This window comes from Microcebus murinus, chromosome 13 (genome assembly GCF_040939455.1).
Source record: "Microcebus murinus isolate Inina chromosome 13, M.murinus_Inina_mat1.0, whole genome shotgun sequence".
In the NCBI taxonomy this organism is placed as follows: Eukaryota; Metazoa; Chordata; class Mammalia; order Primates; family Cheirogaleidae; genus Microcebus; species Microcebus murinus.
Genome location: NC_134116.1, coordinates 75,737,868 through 75,760,847, shown reverse-complemented (window position 1 = coordinate 75,760,847; position 22,980 = coordinate 75,737,868). Strand labels below are relative to the sequence as shown.

At 37.5% G+C, this 22,980-nt stretch overlaps 1 protein-coding gene across 1 annotated transcript in view; it reads right to left on the bottom strand.

Moving 5' to 3' along the window:
• Positions 1 to 22,980, bottom strand: part of FLT1 (fms related receptor tyrosine kinase 1) — a 171,072-nt gene that overhangs the window by 56,650 nt on the left and 91,442 nt on the right. The window contains exons 13-14 of the mRNA XM_076009526.1: positions 17,717 to 18,025; positions 12,793 to 12,939 (exon numbers count right to left, since the gene is read on the bottom strand). Coding sequence (XP_075865641.1) covers positions 12,793 to 12,939; positions 17,717 to 18,025 — 456 coding nt within the window. The remainder of the gene's footprint in view (positions 1 to 12,792; positions 12,940 to 17,716; positions 18,026 to 22,980) is intronic.

Here is a 22,980-nt window from a genome sequence, read left to right as displayed (position 1 = left end):
GGCTCAGGGTAGGTAATTAATATATGTTATTAAATTTAGTAAGATAAGAGTGAATTTTGTTTGTTATTGTTATGATAGTCTTAAATTTCCAACTCAATAAGTTCTTTGAAGTTGGCACATAATATGTTTTCAATAAATGGTAGTTATGCTAATGATCATGATGTATACAGTTCTAGTACACAGTAGATAATTTTATTTTTAGGTTGGTAGCTGTGAAAGGAATTGATTAGCTAAGAACTATATCTGAACTAAGGACCAGAAGATCATAATATAGATTCAAGATGGCTAAAAAAACTAGAGGCAGGAAAGCTAGAGGCAGGATGTCTCATTTACCCCCCACAAAGGAGATTTTATATATTCAGTCAAACTTTGGGGTTTGGAAAATTATGTCTGGGGAAAAAAATCCAAGTTTAGTAAAATGGCAAAGGCTGACAAAATGGGAAAATGAATAATGATGGACCCGTTAAATGACACTAAAAAGATGAATGATTCCAATGCTTCCAAAGAAGTCACTATGGCTTCTTCCTTTCTTATTGAGAATTTCACCCTAAGATCAAGTCTCATGGGGAAGCATTTGTGAATGTAAGAAACAAAGTTGGTGAAGTGTGGGATAATTTGAGACATAGTGAAAAGCAGCCTTACCATAATAATGTGTTAGCTGGAAGAGAATTATGAGGATGTTGCAAAACATATGGTCTAAAGGAGACTTGATGGGCAATGTGATCCCTGATAAGCCTATTTGCTCTTTAGCTATGAAAAAGATAGAGAAAGAAGAGGAACACTTAGAAAAGAAAAAGATGGAAGACAGTGATGAAAAAAAGCTGTATAATCTTCCTCTCCCTATAACCTCTGAATAAGGAAAGTGCCATAAACCAAGGTCCTTTCATTTAGGATAATGTCTATTGCTTCACTAATTTAAGTTACACAAATGAGTTATGATAACAGTATAGTTTCCAAAAGCTTTCATGAAATTATAAACTGATTGACTGGAAGAGGTTCTGCTTGAAGTGAGCCCCTTGAACTGTGCCAGAAACATACATAGTTCTAAACATATAAAAATGAAAGCATTTTTTTGCCCTTTCACTATGAAGTTTGCTCTGGTTCTGATAAAGTATTTCAGGATAATTCAGGCACTTGAAATGTATCAAGTGGTGCTAACTCTATGGTTATTGGCTATAAAACCTTAGCTATTGGCCAGGTGTGGTGTAATCCCAGCACTTTGGGAGACTGAGATGGGAGGATTGCTTGAAGGCAGGAGTTTGAGACCAGCCTGGGCAACACAGTGAGACCCTGTCTTTACAAAAAATAAAAGAATTAGCTGAGTGTAGTGTCACATGCCTATAGTTTTAGCTAGTTGGGAAGTTGAGGCAGGAGGATAAGTTGAGCCTAGGAGTTGGAGGTTGCAGTGAACTATGATCATGCTACTGCACTCCAGCCTGGGCAACTGTGTGATACCCTGTCTTAAACAAGCAAACAAGGTCGGGCGCTGTGGCTCACACCTTATAATCCTAGCACTCTGGGAGGCCGAGGCGGGAGGATCACTTGAGCTCAGGAGTTGGAAACCAGCCTGAGCAAGAGGGAGACTCTGTCTCTACTATAAATAGAAAGGTATTAGCCAAACAATTAGAAATAGAAAAAATTATCTGGGCATGGTGGCGCATGCCTGTAGCCTCAGCTACCAGGGAGGCTGAGGCAGGAGGATTGCTTGAGCCCAGGAGTTTGAGGTTGCTGTGAGCTCAGCTGATGCCGTGGCACTCTAGCTCAGGCAACAGAGCGAGACTCTGTCTCAAAAAACAAACAAACAAAAAAACCAAGCAAACAAATAAACAAAAACCCCTTAGGTATCAATTAGGTATATTTATAAATTGTGAACACATACATGCGTGGACACACCTACATGTCACACACATATGCACACACCCTTGCCCCGAAAAATTCTTGTGGTATGTTCTGATTTGCTATAGCCTGTCTGCAAAGTTAGATCCATTCATACTGCAGGATATAAACATTCATCTATAGTGGCCTTTCTGTGTATGATGAAGTAGCAATTCTAATTTTAAGACAGGGAAATACTGTTGCACTATATAAGAGGTTAAAGTCAAAAAAGTGTTTCTCTATCGCTAGAGGAATAATTAAATCATTTATGGAATATATATCATATTACTGTGTATGGCTACTAAAAAGAATGAGGTAGAACAATATGTATTGACATAGAAAGACCTCCAAGACATAATTCAGAAATGATAAAGGCAAATCATAAAATAATACATATTGTATGATTTTAACTCAAACTTTGTCTCAGAGATGCTGGCTTTCCCATACAAGCCCACTACCAGTCATTCAGTATAATCAATTATCTTATTTTATTTTCATCACAGCAGTTAATATTATCTGATTGTATACTTTATACTTATACAGTAGTCCCCCCTTATCCATGGTTTCAGTTTACTGCAGTACAAAGATATTAAATGGAAAATTAATTCATAAGCTTTAATTGCACCCCATTCTGAATGTTGTGATGAAATCTTGCATTGTCCCACTTTCCCACAGGAGATGAACCCTCCCTTTGTCCAGTAGATCCATGCTGTAGATGCTACCCACCCATGAGTCACTTAGGAGCTGGCCTGGTTACAGATTGACTGTGGCGTATCACAGTACTTGTGTTCTAGAATCCCTTATTTGAGTTAATAATGGTCCCAAAGCACAGGAGTAGTGATGCTAGCAATTAGGACTTGCCAGAGAGAAGCCATAGAGTGCCTCCTCGAAGTGAAAAGGTGAAAGTTCTCAATGTAATAAGCAAAGAAAAAATCCTATGCTGACGTTGCTAAGATCTACAGTAAGAATAGATCTTCCATCTGTGAAATTGTGAAGAAGGAAAAGGAAATCTGTGCTAGTTCTACTGCCACACCTCCATCTGTAAAAGTTACCTGTGATAAGTGTTCAGTTAAGATGGAAAAGGCATTAAATTTGTGGGTGGACAACATGAACAGAATTGTTTTCCAATGGATGGCAATTGGGTTTGGTGTTATCTGCAGTTTCAGGCATTCACTGGGGGTCTTGGAATGTATCTCCCATGGGTAAGGGATTATAGGGGTTTTTTTTGTTGTTGTTAAATGTATTGTCTGTATTTTAGAATGTAAATTTCAAGGTCCCCTTCTTGTTCCCAGCACCAAGTATATGCCTGTCACAGAGTTGGGTCTCAGTGAATATCTATCGAATGAATGAATGATTGAATCCCATTCGTATGTTTAAAAAGTCGCACATTTGTATATATGCACAGATATAGGTAAAACATGGAAACATCACTGACAAGATACATATCAAACAGTTAACATGTGCTGATTCTCCATAAGGGAAATTTTTCTGGTTTATTCTATTTCTGTACTTTGTGAATCTTTCACAGTAAAAATGAATTCAAGTATTACTTGTTTAATTAAAATGAATAAAATAATACTTTTAAAAACAAAACTGTAGGCCTCTTTACCATCAGCAAAGAGACACTGAGTGAAAGCTTAAAAGCTATATAGATCCAAATACTTAAACATCTGCAAAACTTTGTAGTAGTGACTATGCATAGAATGAGCAAATGTTTTTGAAGCAAGAAAAGTAGATTTAGACTTTCTGGCAATTTGCAATTATAGATTGAAGCAATAAAAGGACAAACAAAACCCATTCCATCAGAAGACTGGCCCCTGTGAGGTAGGAGTGTGTGTGTACATGATATAGAATGTATTTTCTGCATTTCAGTTTGTTTCTCAATGATGACCAACTTGAATGAGATGACTACTTAAACTAAGATACAATCTTGATTGTTTAAGGCTCCTTGATAGCAGGCGATTATGTAAAAATCAAGTTTATCATTTCATTGTGGGGGAGTGGACTTTCTTGATTTGACTTTTTCAGCAGACATTTAGAGTAATGCAAATGATGGGCTGAGTCCACTGAACAGGGTGTCTGAGAATATATTTGTTTGTGTATTTTCCTTAATTGAATTGGGCATAGTAGTGACCCCGGTTGTATGGCTGTGTATGTGTCACTTTAGGTCCTGATTAAACTGTTTTCAAGCTTGTGCTCAGGAGAAGAGATTTCCATGCAAATTCTGATCATATGAAATAGAAAAAGGTCATTTAATTATTTTGCTAAAAGATGGAGGAGAAAGTATATCTAAGGTAGTGTATGAGTTTTCCTTCTTTAGTTATCCAACCTTCAGTGTGAGGAAGAATTTGTAGGTTGGGGATTGAGACCCAATTTTAGGTACCCAGACAGTGGCTCTTAGTTCTGGGGTTGGTGTTTCTGCACAGTGTACAGTCCCTGAAAGATCCATGGGATGACTGCTAGGAAAGTATACCATCCCCACCCTTATATCCCCAAATTGCTTTATTTCTCTTTTCTTTGATTTTCTTCATTCCCCATTTCTTTTTTCAGCCATTGGTCCCTCAAACATTGACTGCCCTTCAGAAAATAAGCTGCTGATCTTGGCCATGCTCAAAGAACAGTTCCCTGTGTTGCAAGAGGTCATAGAAAAAATCAAAAAAGGAGGTTAATTCATAGTCAAAAAGGAGAAGCTTCAATGAGTATGGGAATTTTGTTTGGGGTTATGAGAAAGTTCTGTAACTAGATAGTGGTGATGGTTGTGCAACATTAGGAATGTACTTAGTGCCACTGAATTATACACTTTAAAATGGTTAAAATTATAAAATTTACCTGTATTTTGCTACAATTAAAAAAAAAGTAGAGGCTTTGGCTAAAGTGATGCTCACATTTGCAAATTTTCTAAATTTTTCATTTAAAGATTCAAGAGGACTTAAAACACACACACATACACACACACATTCTCAAACAACTAGCAGGGTCCTGTTATTCATATGAATAGATGTTAGGGCTGCCTGATGTGTAATCCCTCATTTGGGTCTTGCTGTGGCCAGCAGCTTTCTGGGTTGAGTGCAGATGAGGATGTTATACTGTAAAATGCATCCAAGAAACTTTCACTGGGCAAAACATTAGGATATGTTCTGATGCTATGTATGTATGTATGTACCTATATATGTAGGTGCAAGGCCTAAAGAAGCTGTAACTTGCCAATAAAGAGATACATTTGGGGGCTAAGATTGATTCTCTATAAATAGCTTCTATTGGTTTCCAATTCAAAATAGGACTTTACTAAGGTTCACTTTGCTTTTCTGGATGTAAATTATAGAACTCTACAGTTGTACTTTTCAGTCTCATAGAACTAGCCAAACATTAAATAATTGCAGAATTGCAGAAAATGCATAAAGTAGCATTTTACATTTTTTCACCATGTGAGGGCTGTGGTTAAAGTCAGCGTCCCTCTGTTGGCCTATGTCAGCGTAGTAGCTCTGAACTTTAGCAATGCCAACAGGTTAGATGATTTTCATGCTGTCACCCCACTCCACTCCTTACTTAGTTCCACTTCTTTCTCTTCACCTTCTAAGGGGAAGTTTATCCTAGGAAAAGAGCTGAGCCTGGATTCTGCAGCATGTTGAGAGTGTGCCTCATATTAGTATTGTTATTACAGGTATAAATAAACCTTGAGCATGTTTGGAGGTCCTGGCAGGGGAGAAAAGCTACTTGTATATCTAGTAGTGCAGCTTGGTTTTTCTTGGTCTGGATGCAGAGACCTCTAGATCTTAATGACACATACCGAGTGTCATTTCACTAGTGAGAACAGCTGCTCAGCTAGTCAGTCAGCAGATCGACTCTGCCCTCAGTGGAGGTACTGAGTTGAGCAGCCAGCTCACCTTCACGTGCACTGCCCTGCGTGTACCCTGGGAATCTCATACACATTTCTGTTCTGCAATAATATGTCTTCATTCATTGTGTACCATAAGGGTAGATTTCATGAGAACGAAAAGGCAATTACTAAAGTTTTGCAAAAGATAATTGACATTTCTGAATTTCATTATTACTGAGAAATCAAACAAAACCTCTGATTCCAATAGCGGGAGGGTGACAGATGGTCAGTTTATCACCCCTGGGAATTGACATCCTCGTTCATCTCTCTCTTCCACTTTTCCTTAGGCTCTTTCCTAGATCTGTTCAAACCTCTTTATAATTCAGACATGACTCCATACCCAGGTACTGGGATGATAGGTCACCTTGATCTGAATATAGTACCTACAGATGCAGATATTCGCGGTGATACAGGGATATGGTGGTGGCAGGAAAGTTGTCCCTTTCAGGTCATTAGATACTTAATCCTAATGATCAAGAAGATCTCATTTAAGAAGGAATATTAATTACTGGGTTAGAGTGATTCTCTCCTGCTCCAGCCTCAGTCTATTTAAGACAGAATTTACTGTTTCTGAACTCTATTGTTCTAGTACTACTGCTTTCACTTTAAAATATTCTAAAAATGTTTTGTTGTCATAGAAATTTAGGTTAAATAATAGTTTGATAATGCTTTCTTGGTTCAGGCAGGTTTTACTGAAAACATCTAAGGTCAAGATTGCCTTCTGTTTTTAAAAATATTTTCAGAGAGGGAGAGTTTGTTACTTTTCTTCAGCATTTTAATGATTCTTTCAGAAACTCTATTTTCTCTGCACAATCATTTGTGAGATGATTTGTGACTATATCTCAGTGCAAACTTAAGCTAGATGGACCTGCTACCATATCTGCCTTGCAAACCTATTTTAATTCCTCGCAGTGCCACTGCGAAGTGTATTGCCAACAGCCTCCCTTGCAGCACTTGCTCAGCAGTGGCACAGCTTGAAATATTTCACAGCCTTAGTGGAGAATGTGGGAAGAGTGTGAAGTAGAAAGGTGACTTTTTGATTATTTTGGAGGAGCTGCCGGTCCTTTGGCCAGGTGGCCTAGAGAAGTAAGGACACTGGGAGTCACAGATTCTCCAAGGTGACTTCATGCCATTGTCCAAGTCTGGATGCAGACTTTAAAATTTTTAGCCCAACAGAAATAAATGTTTCTAAAAGGAGTTCTGCTGTCTATATAACCTTAGGAACCAGATCATACTCAAAGCCACCACTACCAAATAGAATTTACTCCAACTTTGAACTTTATGTGGTGCTGTCTTAGTATTGGTCCCTTCACACTACACTTTTCTCTCTCACCTCTGGTCCTGTGTACTGTGCTCACATTAACTTGTATACTCTCTTTTCACCTGTCTCTTAAAAGTAAAATATGTCTTAAATTATCGTCATCTCTCAACACTTTGCACCTGTCAGTCCCTCCTAGTAGTTCCCAGTTGCTTCTTTACTCAGTTCCAATTTGGAGGCTCTACTAATTTCCTCCTTATCTCACTTCCATTCTGTATAAACAACTAAAAATTAACAATTGAGAGCCTACTGTGTGCTCAGTAGTGAAGTTGGCAAATTGAAGTACTAAGATGTATTTTTTTGTTTTCTAATGTATTAAATATATATTAATACTGTGATTGAGTGATAGAATTTTCAACTTGCTCCATTTATTCACTTTATTATTCTATTTTTAGACGAATGGGCATGATAGTAGGGCAGGATGAACACACATGGTGTTGCTTGAAGAAGCTGTGTTTCATTTAAACACATACATAGATTAATTACCTTAGATTTTTGGTTATTCAAATTTTAGTTTTTTTGTTCACTGCTGTATTCGCAGAGCCTGGCACCATGCCAAACACAAATTAGTGCCTTATGAATCCTTGTTAAATAAGTGAATAAATGAGGACTGGGCTGATACGGCATGAACTCTGGACTTTTTAAAACTTAAAAGCAACTAGATTGGGGTTCAAGACAATTTTTAACTTTATGTCTAGTTTTCAAAAATGCTTGATATGTTTTTAATATGCTTTAAATTTATTTAAAAACATGCTTTAAATAAACTAAAGTCTTCAAAAGACTTCATCTTTAAGGGTTAGGAATAAGAAGGTAGTCACTGTTTAAATACATGTTTGTTGATGCTCATTGGGTCATTTAAAACTAGCACTTCTTTGTTTCCATGTTGAGTTGAACTAACATTTATTTTGATGTGCTCAATGTTCAGGGTGCAGGCTTCTGAGTCAAACTCTGCTGGTTGGAACCTTGGTCAGCTCCTCACTAACTATGACCTGAGGCTAGTTGTTTCTCCTCTCTGTGTCCCAGCTTCCTCAGCCATCAGTCTGTAAACCAGGCATAATAATTTAGCAAGCCTCATAGAATTGTTAGGAGGCGTAAACAAATTAACATTGGTACGGTGCTTCCAGCAGTACCTAATAAGTGCTTGTAAGGAAAATAGATCTGTGAAATGCACCTACTCTGTATGACAGTTGTGAAAATTAAATGAGATATTTCTAAAATACTTATTAACACAGTGCCTTGATACCTGGTGAATGCTCAGTACATCTTTATTATTTTTAATAAAGACAACATATTAAAATAGTATTGTCTAATTTCAAAGATTGTCAAAATAAACACACATAAAACCCAAGAGCAATTAAATGATGTGCACAGTGGCATGACTTGTAAATAGATCCAAAGAATCACTGCTCTGGAATGTGAGAGAAGATCCCTCAGCACATCAAGAATTACAGTGAGATGAGAAGAATTTAGAGGAAGGAGAGTTCTTCAGGCAGGAATCAAACAGGGCTGCAGGGAGAAGAGGAGAAAACAAAGAGTGAGGAGGAGGAGGGAGGGTGCCAGGGAGTGGCAGTGAGTTGGGTGGGGCCGTGCAGGTGAAGCCAGGAAAGCCCAGCAGGAAGCATGCCGGGGAGTGCAGCATTGTGGTTTGCAGGCCCTTCTCTTCTTGCTGGAGTTGCTCTGGTGGAAACTGCCTCTCCAGCCCTGCGCATGTGCCTTCCTGGGCCTGCATGCTACGATCCCTTTTGTTCCTGCTTCATGCCCTTTGGCCCAAGAATTTACTACTCAGCTTTCATAACACTTTCTTGAAATTGCATTTCTTTTGGTGAATGGCTATGCCTCACTGAAAGTTTTTTCCTGAAAGGAAATGAGGAGGGAGGAAAAGCTCCAACTACCCTAAGTAGGCATTTTATGGCCACTTGTCTAGAGCGTGAGCTCTCATGTGTGCCCCACTTCCTCTCTCATATTTTCTTTGGAATGGGAGCAAGTTATCATTTAACACATAACAATGATGATGGGCTGGGTCCTATCAATGATCCAAGGCCACTAAAATGCTCTCAATATATACATCCTTTTTGAGCTGCCAAGCTTTGAATGAAAGATGCATCTCAAGTCTCTAAAAGATACACACTGGTTTTAAAACTCAGTCTAGCTTGCTAAAGGCTGAATATATAATGAGCTAGTTTTCAGTCTTTTCAGGCCATACTCTTAATGTTCTTCAATGTCAACTTTGGAACAACCAGCGAATCAAGGATTATCACCTTGGTTACCTTTAGTCATAGGTTTGTAAAAAGCAATAACCATAAAAAGGTGGCATTTTTGAAGATATCTCTATATACAAACATAAGAGCTATAGTCATGGGACATATTGCATTGACTACACATTTGCTGCCTCAAATGGGAATATTATATATGAAACTTTACAGAAACTATATACATGTAGAAGGTTATCTCCAGAAAATTAAGAAATCCCTTTTCAAGGGGCTATAGTAGTTTTACAGAGTGAATGAATAAAGGGAAGAGAGTGAGGGAAAGAGATACTATTGATGACAGTGTAGTTGAGTTTAACAAATCTAATAGTAGCATACTAGAATATTTATAAAATATTTTATATAAGAATTTATATGACCTGTTTTGGATATTTTTCTTTTGGGCCTTAGAAGATCAAAGAAAGCTGAAGGTGGTGGCAGAGGTATATTTACTATTTTGTTTTAGGGTTATTTGACATTTGAGCTGACTTATTAATTAACTCTGACACTTCCCAGTGAATTCTGACAACTCACTGGGCAATTTCTATATAAATGAGGTGGATCAGATATAGCATTTACCAAGCTATGACTTAGTTAATATTTACTCATCTAAACCTCACCACATCCCTGGGAGGTCAGTATTACCCCAATTTTAAAAATAAGGAAATAGGGGCTTAGCGGGTAAGGACAAGTGAGTTGCTCGAATTTATACACGACTCCAGAGGGCAATGCTGTGACTCAAACCCTGATCTCCCCAGCACATCATAATCTTTCTCTGTTGGTGGTAGCTGCCTTGGCACATTCTCTTGCCTTGTCTATCCTCTAGTTCCATAATAGTCATGAACTTTCAAAATTGTTTTAACTTTGATTACTTAACTCAATTCCAAATTATGGAAACTAAAATTGTATCACATTTACTTCTTTCAAAGAATCACTCAACATCTTATATTAATTTTTCATAAATATATTTTGTGATCAAGTAAGTTTGCGTATTACAGAACTTAAAACCAGTTTACCACGTTTCTTCTTTGGCTCTTTAATATGCTAATGTGAACTCTGGATCTCTAAGGGGAGGATATTGCATGCAGCCTTTCACAAGCTATTTATTTATTCATATATTCTTTCATCCTTTTATTCTGGGAGAACATCTCAGGGGATTAGTTTTCCATGAAACTACCTATCTTGGTAGTGTGTCATCTTGGGCAAATTACTTTACCTCTTTGAGCCTAAGTTTTCTGTTTTACATATTGGACTAAAGACATTCCAAAGGTCCCTTCAGCTTTAAAAATTCTGATATAGGCCTTAGCCCCACCCCAGATCTAAGCACTGGTACTTGCCAAGGCTAGAATAAGATTTCCTAAAAACTACTATGCATTCATTCATGGAATATTTATTGATTGCCAAGCTCTGTGCTACATTCTGAGGATGTAGAGACAAGATACAAATAAAACAAATAAGATATACTGTCTGCCCTCTGGAGGGGAGACACATATCAACTGGTGAGTAAAAATAATATAGTAAGAGAGCAGTAGAAATATGTATAGATAATACAGACACACATGAACTGATGATTATTTTTAAAAACTCAGTAAGAGAGAAGTAGAAACATTTATAGTAATAAAGACTCATGGAGGAGCTACCTCCTATTTGTGGGAGTTGGGTAAGGCCTTCTGGAGGGAGGACACCCAATCTGGGTCTTAAGGGATGGGTAGGCATTAGGTAAAGAAAGGGAAGGTACTCAGGCAGAGGGGACACAAGAGCAAAAAAAGTGTAGGGAATCGAAGCAGCATAATGTGCGCAGCGATCTACAAGAGTTTGGCATTGCTAGAATATGAAGTTCAAGGCAAGGGAAGCTAGTGTAAAGCTGTAGTAGTCAGTGGCCGGGCGTTAAGGGCCATCTCTGTCAGATGTTCGAACTTTGTCAAACTGTGATGGGAGCCAGTGGGAGACTCGAAGTGGGAAAGTGACATGTTCACAGCTGCATCTTATACTGCTGTGTGGAAAACAGATGCAAAGGAGGAAAAGAGAGGTGGAGAGACAAATTAGGAGACCACTGAAGATGTTCAGAGGATAGATAATGAGTGCAGGAACTGAGAGAATAGTGGGGAAGCAGAGAAAGGGATAGATTTGAGAAATATTTAGCATGTAGTAGGTATAACCTGCTCAGTCTGGTGATTGATTAGATGAGGAGGCCGAAGAAAAGGTCATCACCTTCTAGTTTGGATGATTAAATATATTATGCCAGTATAAGAGGAAATGCTACTTTATGGAGAAAAATAGTGTAAAATGATTGGTTTTGGACCTGCTGAGTGTAAGGCCTTTCTAAGGCATTTGTAGCTATCTTAAAATTTGGAGTTGTTATACCACAAGCTCGTTCTGTGCCTCAAACTCAGATGGAGGTTTCCTTTTGGGCAGGACTCACATTTAAGGACAGCTCCATATTGCCATTATTTGATTTAGGTTGTTGGAATGTTGCAAATAAATGGCAATTTATTTTTAATGCAAGTATAATTATCAATCAAAATTATAAATAAATTCAAGTTAATCTTATTTAATCATGGAATTATAAGGCAGGCAATAGATAGTGCTTATACTTATTGGTTTAAGTTTAGTTGTTTTTAAGAATACAGTCAGCCTTCCATATCCATGGGTGCTGTGGATTTAGCTAACCATGGATCAAATATATTTGGAAAAAACATTCTACAAAATTCCAAAAAGCAAAGAATTTTCTATGCACCAAATACTATATTGAATTCACATGAATGAAGTGATGTATAGACATTGTAATAGGTATTCTAAGTAATCTAGAGATGATTTAAAATATATGGGAGGATTCATAGGCTATATGCAAATACTATACCATATTATATAAAGAACTTGAACATCCATGGAGTTTGGAATCTGCAGTAGGTCCTGGAACCAATCCCCTATGGATACTGAGGGATGACTGTATTACTGTTGAAAGAAAATAAACCTATATCCACTAGTTTAGATTCTTTTTTAACCAGTATGATAAAATATCATTGAAAATAGTATTCTTTTTACCAAATCATTAAAATTGGTGTAGGCGATTTAAAAATATTATAGATCTACCTGAACTTTATACATGCCACGTGTTCAAAGCTTTGCAATACCTCAAGCCAAGAAACTCTTCACTTTCCCCACTGTCACAGTGAACTGAACCATTTTCAAAGTGCCCCTTCTCATTCCATTCTGAATGCACTGTTTCAGTCCTTCCAGTTGTGATTAAAGATTCCGTAGGGATCTTTGTACAGGGTTAGGAATATGGTCTGCGTTAGAACTGGCACAGATATTCCTCATTTGAAGGTGATATATGCATGAGTCAGAGCCCAGTGTTTGTAGCTGTGTCAGCAAGTGGTTCTACATATGCTGGAAGCAGGTGATACAAATTTTAGGGGAAAGGGAGATAATGAAGGATGAGAAAGCATAAACACAAGGAAAAAAAAATCTCTTACCAGGTTCTTGTTGTATTTTGTGGTTGTTTTTAAACCAAGTTATCTGAGGCTCTGGGACGCCGTTAGCATGACAGTCCAGAGTGGTGGAGCTGCTGATAGCCACCGTGTGGTCACTGAGGTTGCGCAGGAGGTATGGCGCTTCCTGATCTAGTGAAGAAAGAAAGGGACTTGTGATTGCTTGTCAATTTTATTCTTTGATTTTATATGCACATCAACATTATAAGTATATAGAGAAACAGCAAAACTCAGCTGTAAGGTTCATTTGCATTTTGTTCCCTAACTTTCTCTTCAATGGTTAAGCTACTGCTTCCTCTTTAATAAGGTGCTACAGTAAATTGAAATTTGTTAGGACACAGTAATATCAAGGACTATATTCTATATTTTTAGATTTCAATACAAAGATTCTTTGCCTGGCCAACTAGTTTCCTTCCTTTTTTTGAGAAAAGCTTTTCTAAACCCAAGGATTTTGCGTCAGGGGCTATAAATCAAAAACATGATTTTGCATATAGGCTTATAGTGAATTTCTACATAAATATATAGTGTTGTAGTGATGGGCTAATATAATCTTGTATGTATTTTTATTGATGTATCTGTGAGGGCATGTTTGTGTCACTCAACTGTCAGTAACCTAAATCATAAGGCAGCAGACCAAACAGGAGAATTTCTTGAACTTTGAAAGCTTTATTGATTATTTCCTTCCTCCATTCCCTTCCCAAATGCAAGCAACCAAAGGATTAATTCAAGAGGCAGAGGCACAGATTTGTAGTTTTTGCACTATATAATAGTACAAATATTGTATTTTATATTATTTTCTCTTAAAACATACAAATATGATACAATACAATTTACTTTAATAAAATGCCAATCAATATAGTACAACAAAATGATATTTAATACATTAAGATGCAATACATTACAACATTAAAACCCCACACAGGAACAGCAGTACCCCCAAGGCCTCCAATGAGTACAGTGTCTCTGTTTAATGAAGTAGTCAGTCAGTCCTGCTGATGTGTATACATTCTAGTTAGGTGGGTACTAGATTGGTAGCTCAAGCTCCCAAGATAAAAGAATAAAACAACTCCTAATGTCTCTCCCACCCTCCCAAATCATCCCTTTCCCCTCTTGTTGCAAATCCTGGAACAGAAATCAAAAGAGTTTTGGCATAACTTACACATTCTGCGTCACTGGTTTCAATTATACAGTGTGAGCTTTCTCTGACCATTTTTGATTTCCTCAGCTTAGTGTACTAAAACTGTGAAGGCAGCTTACGAGTGATTACAATGCTACAAGAGATGATACATTGCAATGGCTTTGATTCCATGTCCCTGCAGGATTCTGCTGAGTCCCAAAACCTTTCTCTTTTGATTCCTGCAGGGAAACTCTCAGGATTAGCATTCGTTAAAGCAATTTAGAAATCCCAGGTTAAAATGTATATTATCATATAAATTTTATAACATGTTGAAGTAGTATAACATGGTAGAGTTACTATCTGTTAGGAGAAACAGATTTCTCAATAAATTTTGATTTCTATAGCTTATCATTAGTTTTCTCATTTTATAAAAACTGAAATCTGAAGACAAAAAAGATTGTTGAAGGAAGTGCTCTGATTTATAAAAACTTCTTCAAACATAGTGTGGAATAAATGATAGCAACGACCCTTTTGCCTCTTTCAGCATGTCTTTCCTATCTTATCCTGCCCCCCTAAGCAGAACCATTACAATATCAGTTTTTGCATTCTGTGAAATCTGTCAAACAGCTTTTCCTAATTGAAAATGCAACCCTGTATAAAAATTTAAATTTATGATAACTTGTACATGCTTGCTCATTACAATTTTGACATTTTTACACAGTAAAGACTTCAGACATATCAGCGAAACATGACAAAATATAATGAAGAACATTATCATATTACTATTTAGAATCTTTTACAATGGCAAGCCAACTTCAAAATAGCTCATTTAAAACCCAGTTCACTGAGTTATACTTTTAATAGCTTCCTTGAGCACATTTACTATTCCCCATGCATTAAATGTGATAAAATAATCTGTCATTGCCCATAGGTCTTATAAAAAGAAAGTCTGAATACAGGGCCCACAACATTCAAATTATTTTCATAGCCACAAACTGTAACATCAACACAGACAGGATTTGGACTTCCCTGACAGGTGTATTAGAAAACAATGCTTACATAGAAGAGAACATTTTATTTTAACATTAATGTCATGAAGAACTCCCAAAGGCCCTATTTGTACTACACAAACTTCAGACAATAGAAGCAGCAAAAAGGCTGCAGAATAAACATGGAACTCCCAATTAAATACAAGGCTCACATGAACATTCTGAAACATACAGTATTATAAATTTTTCTTTGTACCCATTTCTGGAAAATGTTCTCCTATGTTAAAAGGAGAGTCATTTTTGGCTAGTTTCTAAATGACCCATCAACCTAGGAATCATATTTTATCAATTCCTACTTTATACATTATAATAATCTATTTTGACATTTTAAACATGAAAGGTACATTGAACCTGTATTTGAAAACCTTGATGTTTAAAGTTTCCTGGTGGAAGTAGGTAACAGCTTTCCAAAATTTAACAAATTTAACAAAGTGTAGCTGATCCCTTTAAATCGAGAAAATCAGAATTAACAGGATATTTCAGCTGGTTATCAGTGGCCAAAGATAGCTCCCTACCAGGGTCCCTTACTTTTCAGTGTTATGGCCCCAGGGATCTGCCAGGTCCCACAGATGCAGGGCTTCTGTTCTCCATCTGGAAGGGGACTGAGGAACCAGCCTCACATCCCCTGCTCCATCTTAATTGTTCTGTATTTTAGGCTCCTTTTTTTTTTTTTTTTTTTGGTCTTTTTCTTTTTCTCTGTTATTCTCACCCCACTTCATTGCCCAAGGAGTAACAAGAAAGAAAATCCACCCAGTAGTTTCTTTTTTTAAAAACCTCTCCAGAAGGATTAGTTACCTAGTGAGCAATTAATTGCTCTATGGAATTCTTAAAATTATCTCTTGGAAGTACTTAAAATCATCTTCTGTAAATACTAACATCCTCCCTTCTCCTCAAAAACTGCAGTAAGGGGAAGGAAATAGTAGGTTCTGCATGTCCAATTGACCATTTTTTCATAAGCTATCCCTAAATCATTCTGTTTGCTTTTTTAGGCTAGCAAAACTTGAGCCCCTCAAGTTCTGTGGTACTAAGGCATTGTTTCCTGAATGAACACACTGACTTATAATGAACAAAGACACCAGGCCAAAGAGCCATAGGTAAAATTTCAAGATACAATTGATTATTCTTTCCTTTGGGTTGACAACTTCCAGGTGACTAATTGTTTTCAAAGCATTAGGGGCTCCATGCAACTGGCATTCTGGGGAAATGCTATTGTTTACTCTTTCACACTTGACAAAAGCAATTCCCACGTGAAAGACAAGTTTAGCGTGGGACAGAGTCTGTTACCTAAAGGAGGAAACAGCCTGGTGAGTTCCCAAGCTTGAAAAGTTGTCATATTGTCACCTCCTATTGAACTGCCCAGCCACTGTGTTTCTCAGCCATGGCTATTTTGGTCATTATAGTTTTTTTCCTATAGTTCATGCAAGTCACATATAATGATCAATCATAAATTAAAACAACAGAACAATGTATATTAAATTGGTTAAAATGAAAAAGTCACTTTTCCCTCAAATGCTAGCTTAAAACAAGATATTAATTACAGTCTCTCTTGATTTAAAATGGCATGTATTTTTAAATTACTTTGAATTCTGCTTGCATAGTTTTGCCATTTCTTAATCCCTATAAAAATCTTATTAACATTTGCATATGGGAAAGGTAACCTTTTTAATGGATAGATTTTAAATTTACATTTAGAAAAATGCATTAAACCTTTGGTTATAAAATCCTTTATTTCCTTGATAAATTGATTTTGGTACACCTTTGAATGCCATTATTTTAACATGATAAAGTTCTTTAAAGGAATAACCAGGGAACAAGAATATTTAATATTAAGGCATGATCCACTTTCTTTCAGGTGCTGTTGGTAGCTGTGCAGTCCAGTCAGAGGCAGTGAGGAGGAAATCTTTTGCTGGACTAGTCTATGTGGTACTAATTGCATAATTATCTAGATTGCAGGAGAGGAGGGAGGTGGATTTGATTTCGGTGGATTCTCATAATTCACACCTTGATAAAGCTTTACTATTTCCCAATTACACCAACATCTTACACCCCTGGGGCCCATTTTAGAAGCTCCAGTTTGAGATTAATATGCTTAATGTAAAATAAAAAAGCATTTTCAAATAAATAAGCATTATAACTTGCTATCCAGGTGCTATTTACAAATCAAGAGCAGATGAAATAGTACAAAATAAAACCAGGCAGAAGTCCGACAGAGTCTCAAATTCAACTGTACTCATTCTGAGCTGGAAAATTAACTTATTCATGTCCATCTTTGGCAGAAACCAGCATTTGTTTAAATTATTCAGTTTGTGCAGCTTCAAAACTTAAAAATAAAAAGAGGTTGGCATCAAAGTGGAAGGAAAGGATCAGTCCCAAGTTGTTGTTTATCAGGCAGGAGGAAACAGCAAGAGCAAAAACACAAAGAATGCAGTGCAGGGATCCTCCAAATCCAAATGCGCACCAGGTTGGCCCCAGAGAGCAGACCCCTTGGCCTCAATGGGGAGCCCAGAGCTGGGACCTGGGGGTCTCATTATTACTGCTATCATCTCCGAACTCATTTTGGGAGGAACATCTCCTCTGAGCCTGAAAGTTAGCAACAGTGACAATAAATCAAGATGATATGAGACAACTGTTACTTTTCAATGAGTCCTTTAATGTTTTACATTACTTTGTGTGGTACAATCATTCCTTGTGCTTTTAAATTTGGAGATCCGAGAGAAAACAGCCTTTTTGTTGCAGTGCTCACCTCTAATTGTCACTTCTTTCTTCTGAAGGATTTCTTCCCCTGTGTATACATTCCTGGCTCTGCAGGCATAGGTGCCTGAATCTTCCAGGGAAACATTCTTGATGATGACATTAAGAGTAATGGAGTACTCTTTAGTGACAGCCATCTTTTGCTTGCTAATACTGTGGTGCATCGTTCTGTTATTAACTGTTCGCAGTAAAATCCAAGTAATGTCTCTGTATAAGAACTTGTTAACTGTGCAAGACAGTTTCAGGTCCTCTCCTTCTGTAGGCATTTTTTCCAAGTTAACATGAAACCCATTTGGCACATCTATAAAATAAGAATGAATAACTTCAGTTCATAGAAAAACCAATGTCTCATAATGAGATATTCAAAGATCTTAAGAATTGTTCCTACACAAATTCTCTTAGTATCAGCATTTAAAAAGATGAGTATTTATCTTTTTATTTTAGAGTAACTGATCAAATATGGCAGGTAGAAGTTCATTCTATCAGAAATGAGGTAGGAAATGCAAAACGGGTCAGTTATTAGGATGGTACTTTCGCCTTATTTCCTCAAACTTGCTCCTCAAAGTGGAATGTTTTTTCCAACTTGGGATGCTAACTTTGTTTCCCATTTCTTTATCATGCACAGTACTCTTACTGGAAGGTGGACATGTGAAGTGGGCAAAATAATGAAGTAACATGAGAGCAATTTGTACTAAAAGCCAAAGATGCATTTATGGTCAAACTTATCCAAAATAGCTTGCAAACAAGTGAGAATAGGAAGTCTTAGGTACCTGCCAATCAACACCACTTTGATTCTAAACTTTTCTAGTGAAAAGCAATGGTCCCTCACTACCCTCCTCTTGATGCTCTCCCAGGTTACTTGCCCTGGTCTTTGGTGGCACAGTGGGCCAGAGAACCAGCTGACTTGCTGGTTTATGGTGATGCTTCTACTCAGACATAAAAAAGCAAAGATTTCTTCTGAAAATCCAGACAATCTGGAAGAGTTGCCATACTACAAAGTGGGTGTGATGGGAGATGGGGAGAGAATAATTTAAAAAATCAAATTTATTCTCAAAAACATTGTAAACATGCTCTGAAAGTGACTGTGTCATTAAAAGCCACTTTTTTTCAATGTCAATTCCCAGTTAACCTTCATCTCCATCTCCCAAGTCCCTTTAGCAACACCTGATGAGCCCTCCTCTTCAGTATTCCTACCCTGGGCCATCATTTAACTTTTGGGCTGAGAGTTCCTTAGTATCCTTTTGGACCATTTCACCAGAGAATTTTAAAAAATCATTGGTTACTGGCCCTGAACTGACCTGCTCTCAAAGCCCTCCAATTGCTTAATACTAGTGGTGTATCTGTATTTACGCAAAGAATTTGGGCCAACATTTTACAAAGTGCTTTGAAGATGAAAAGCACTATGTTATGCTATTCTTATTATTATCTTTTGCACACAAAGCTATAAAGAAACCTTTAAACCTTAAGGGGACAATAGTCCAAAATTAGATATCATATCAACTCTTTCCTAAATCTCACTTTGCTTGTTTTTCTGATTTTTCTGGGCTTTGGCTTTATTATAAAGTGTCACGTCTGAAGAAATGCCAAAGTATTCATTTGAAACCTGGGAGTGGGGGTGTAATAGTAGTTTATGAAGCTGTCAATGGTTGAAGAGAGAGGATACCAGTGGAGGTTTTTCTGCTTTTAAAATGAAAATCTAAGAATGTGCCAGAAGATGCAGGAGTAGCTGACAGTCATTTTTAACATAACAATAAGGTGTCAGAAATAGCTCCTCTAATTCAGCATCTTTTTATATTTGGGACATTTTCCAAGCATGAGGAGTAAAAAAGCCATCAACTTTTACACAGATATTAGAGCAGGGGTATTGTGCACTGGTTGCAATCAAATCATTTCTTACAAGACCACAGACTTTCCATTTATGAGGTCTCATCCTGGTAGTCAGAACCCAACCGAGCCCAAGTAACACCATTGAGATCATGTAGAGAGTTTCTATTTACTTTAGTGATTTGAAACTTCCTGTGGAAATAGCTCACAGGTTTCCTGATGGAAGATTTTGTTTATCTTTGCCAAGCACCACCAGGAATCTCAAAATAAAATGCATTTAGTGACATTGGGAAACCAGGGAGATAAGGCAGTGCTGTTCCTGTTTCACCCTCGGTAATTGCTAACACACCCATAGTCATGCTGAGTGCCAGCAAAACAGCAAAAACACACAGATAGAGAAAGAAAAGTACCAAATTCATTTTGAGCCCTGTTTCTTATATGGGGGACCTGGTTACTGAAGCTAATTTGATTTATGTTATCAGGTAGCCTCATAGAAATGATTATTTCCCAGTATAATCTCTTTGGTATTCTCTTTTGATCCATGGAAGATGATAATGTCCTCAACTGTTTAATGAACCCAGAGGGATTTTCCCCTTAATTCATGTTGACTTTTTTTTACTCTGAGTACAAAAACAGACCCAAGAAAGAATTGGCTTCTAACCCTCAAAATGAAAACATAGAAGTCTTCCCACACTTAAGTATCTGTTGCAGATTCAGCACAATCATTGTCACCACCAAATAACACTCATCCATCTAACACATAGCACATCCATGGCATCTTATGAGGTGTTGGGGAGAAGAATCAATCCTTGCTCAGAAGAGACATTCAGCTTAGGGTTAGGAGAAAGAATTGTCTATTTATAAAGGTGCATAGGAGTAGACATTTTGACCTGATTGAATCAGACGTGTGGATTAAGTTCATGAAAGAGACAGGCATAGAAATTCATAGGGATGAAAGGGATCATTTGTCAGGTAGAAATAAAGAAGGCTTTGCTTCCACTAAAGAATGGAAATAACATTCTCTAAAATAAAAGTAAGTGGTTACTAGGAAGTTTGACTTGTTTGAAGTAGATTCCATGTACAAGTGAGTGCCAAAGTTTGAAGTTGAGGTAGTTGAGGATTCTAATGGCCACAGTTAACCAGTTCTCATCAATTCAGAAGCAACTGTAAGTTACAGTATTTTAAGGAAGCGGCAACATGACTACAATGAGGTTCAGATCCAAATCTAGATCTTTAGAGCATTAACATTTTAGACAGGTACTTTTTAAAAAATAGAACAAAAACACGTTTTTAAAAACAAATACAGTTTTTAAAAACTGAACAAATACACGTTCATATTCTCAGAAAATGCACATGTAAGGTGCATGATTCCTAAGAATAGTCTCATCTCTAGTGAGAATAAATCTCATTAACAAAGATTTGAGGAAGAAAAAACAAAATAACTGGTTAAAAATAAATAATAAATGTAAGCAAGTTCATCTAGTGTCACTAATCAAAACTAGAACTTTTCAGGAGTGGTAGAAAAGAATTCAGAGGAAGTACATTCCTGGTAGTGGGAGCTTGACTGGCTGAACTTGTGTTCAGTTGTAAGATTAAAGGTCTTGTCTTTATAGAGGAAAAGTATTATAGCTTCAAGTAGCTATGTTTGAACTGAATTATCATTTTTCCTTTCTATGGATAAGCCCAGGGACCTAGAACAGGTTTCAAATGCTCCATGGTTATAAATTGTGTAATGTAGTGAGAGGTGGGAGGGAATTTCTGCTGAATCCAGCCAGTGATCAACTTTATCAGCTGGGGCCCTTTTAGCAACAATACCATACATAGTAATATGATGCAGCAATGAAAAACTCAATGGACGGCCAGATGTTGGTGCTGTAATAAATGCTAGGCATCACTTAACTTTTCTTGGGAACGCTGAATAATAAGGAAGTGAGCATGATGTTCCCCTCTGCTCTTGGCACATCCTCTTATAGTGCTGTCTTCAGACCAAGGCAAGAAGTCCCTGTCCTGGGCCTTTAGATGGCTCTGTTCTGGCAGTCCCCCTACCCATAATGGGAGGAGTCTATGGGGCCAAGTGTACATGCCTACCCAGAGCCTGTGTCACTCTATTCCTACATCATGCTTGGGGGTCCCTGCGATTTCAAAATTCCCTATAAACATGATCTCAAGTCTGCTTCCAGCTTGGCTCAGTCTTCTTCCCTAGGTCTGGCCTCTTGAGATCAGACTGCTTGTTGGTGTGTACACCTCTAGGTCCATCCAAGAAGTGGACATGGGAAGAATTTGTGAGGGGCATGTGGAGAATTTGGATGTGTGTGCTGGAAAGACCACACACATGGGATCATGGCCCCTTGTAGTGTGCAACAGAGTGAAGGGTGGCAAGAGGAGATGGGTGATCCAGTCCTTCTCCATTGCCAGGTGTTACTACAGTCTGCTCTGGAACTCTGAGTAGTCCTCAGTTCTAACCTTATCCTAGCCTTTCAAGTCATCATGAAAGTTTATTTGTCCATAGGTGGCTGAAACATATATTAACTGCTTGTTTGCTTGATTTAGAAATTGTCAGTAGTTAGATACATGGTTTGTGGGCCTCCACTGGTACTCTTGCCTTGGCTCTGAAAACATCAGGGCAACCCTGTCCTCTTCTTTACTTATTCACATTCCACTCCTCTCCCTGTCACCCCAAACTGCCACGAATCCTGCCTCCTTCCTTAGAGCTGCACTGTACAATATGGTACCCATGAGCCACGTGTGGTCTTTGAACACTTGAAATGTAGCTAGTGTGATTGAGGAACTGAAGTGTATTCATTTTTTTAATTTTATTTAAGTTGATTTAAATTTAAACACTGAAGCAATAGTGTGCTACTTTTTAAAATTTTGATTACATGTTGAAATTATAATATTTTGGATATATTGGGTTAAATAAAATGAATTTTACCTTTTTTTAAACTTATATTTCTATCAGACATCAATAGCTTTAGGGAGTCAGTTCATTTACTACATTACTTCTGCATATACTTTAATTCTGGGATATGTGTCATTTATCATTTCTTCTTTGTATTCTTGGTGTGAGAACTGTCTTCCTAGAAAGACAAGGCTTTATTGATGTCCCTTCAAGTGCTCAGTACAGAGGTGAACTGTACTGTGTAATGGTGCTCATTAAACTGCAACAAACTTGTGGAATGTTCAGGACAGAACAGGCATTGCTCGTTCTGTTGTGCTCTCAATCGGGCATACAGCGACTATAGACTTGGAGGGTGACTTGCTTCCAAGCAAATATAAAGAACAATAGAAACTTCTGTATTTAATTACTCCAAATCATCTGAGATTTATTAGAGAACCAGCCTGTGTGAAATCTGTCTGAATCCTCTAAATAAGGCCTGTTTCTACTGGGGATGAATGCAAACATGATTTCCCTTCTGTTTCTCCAACGTGAGA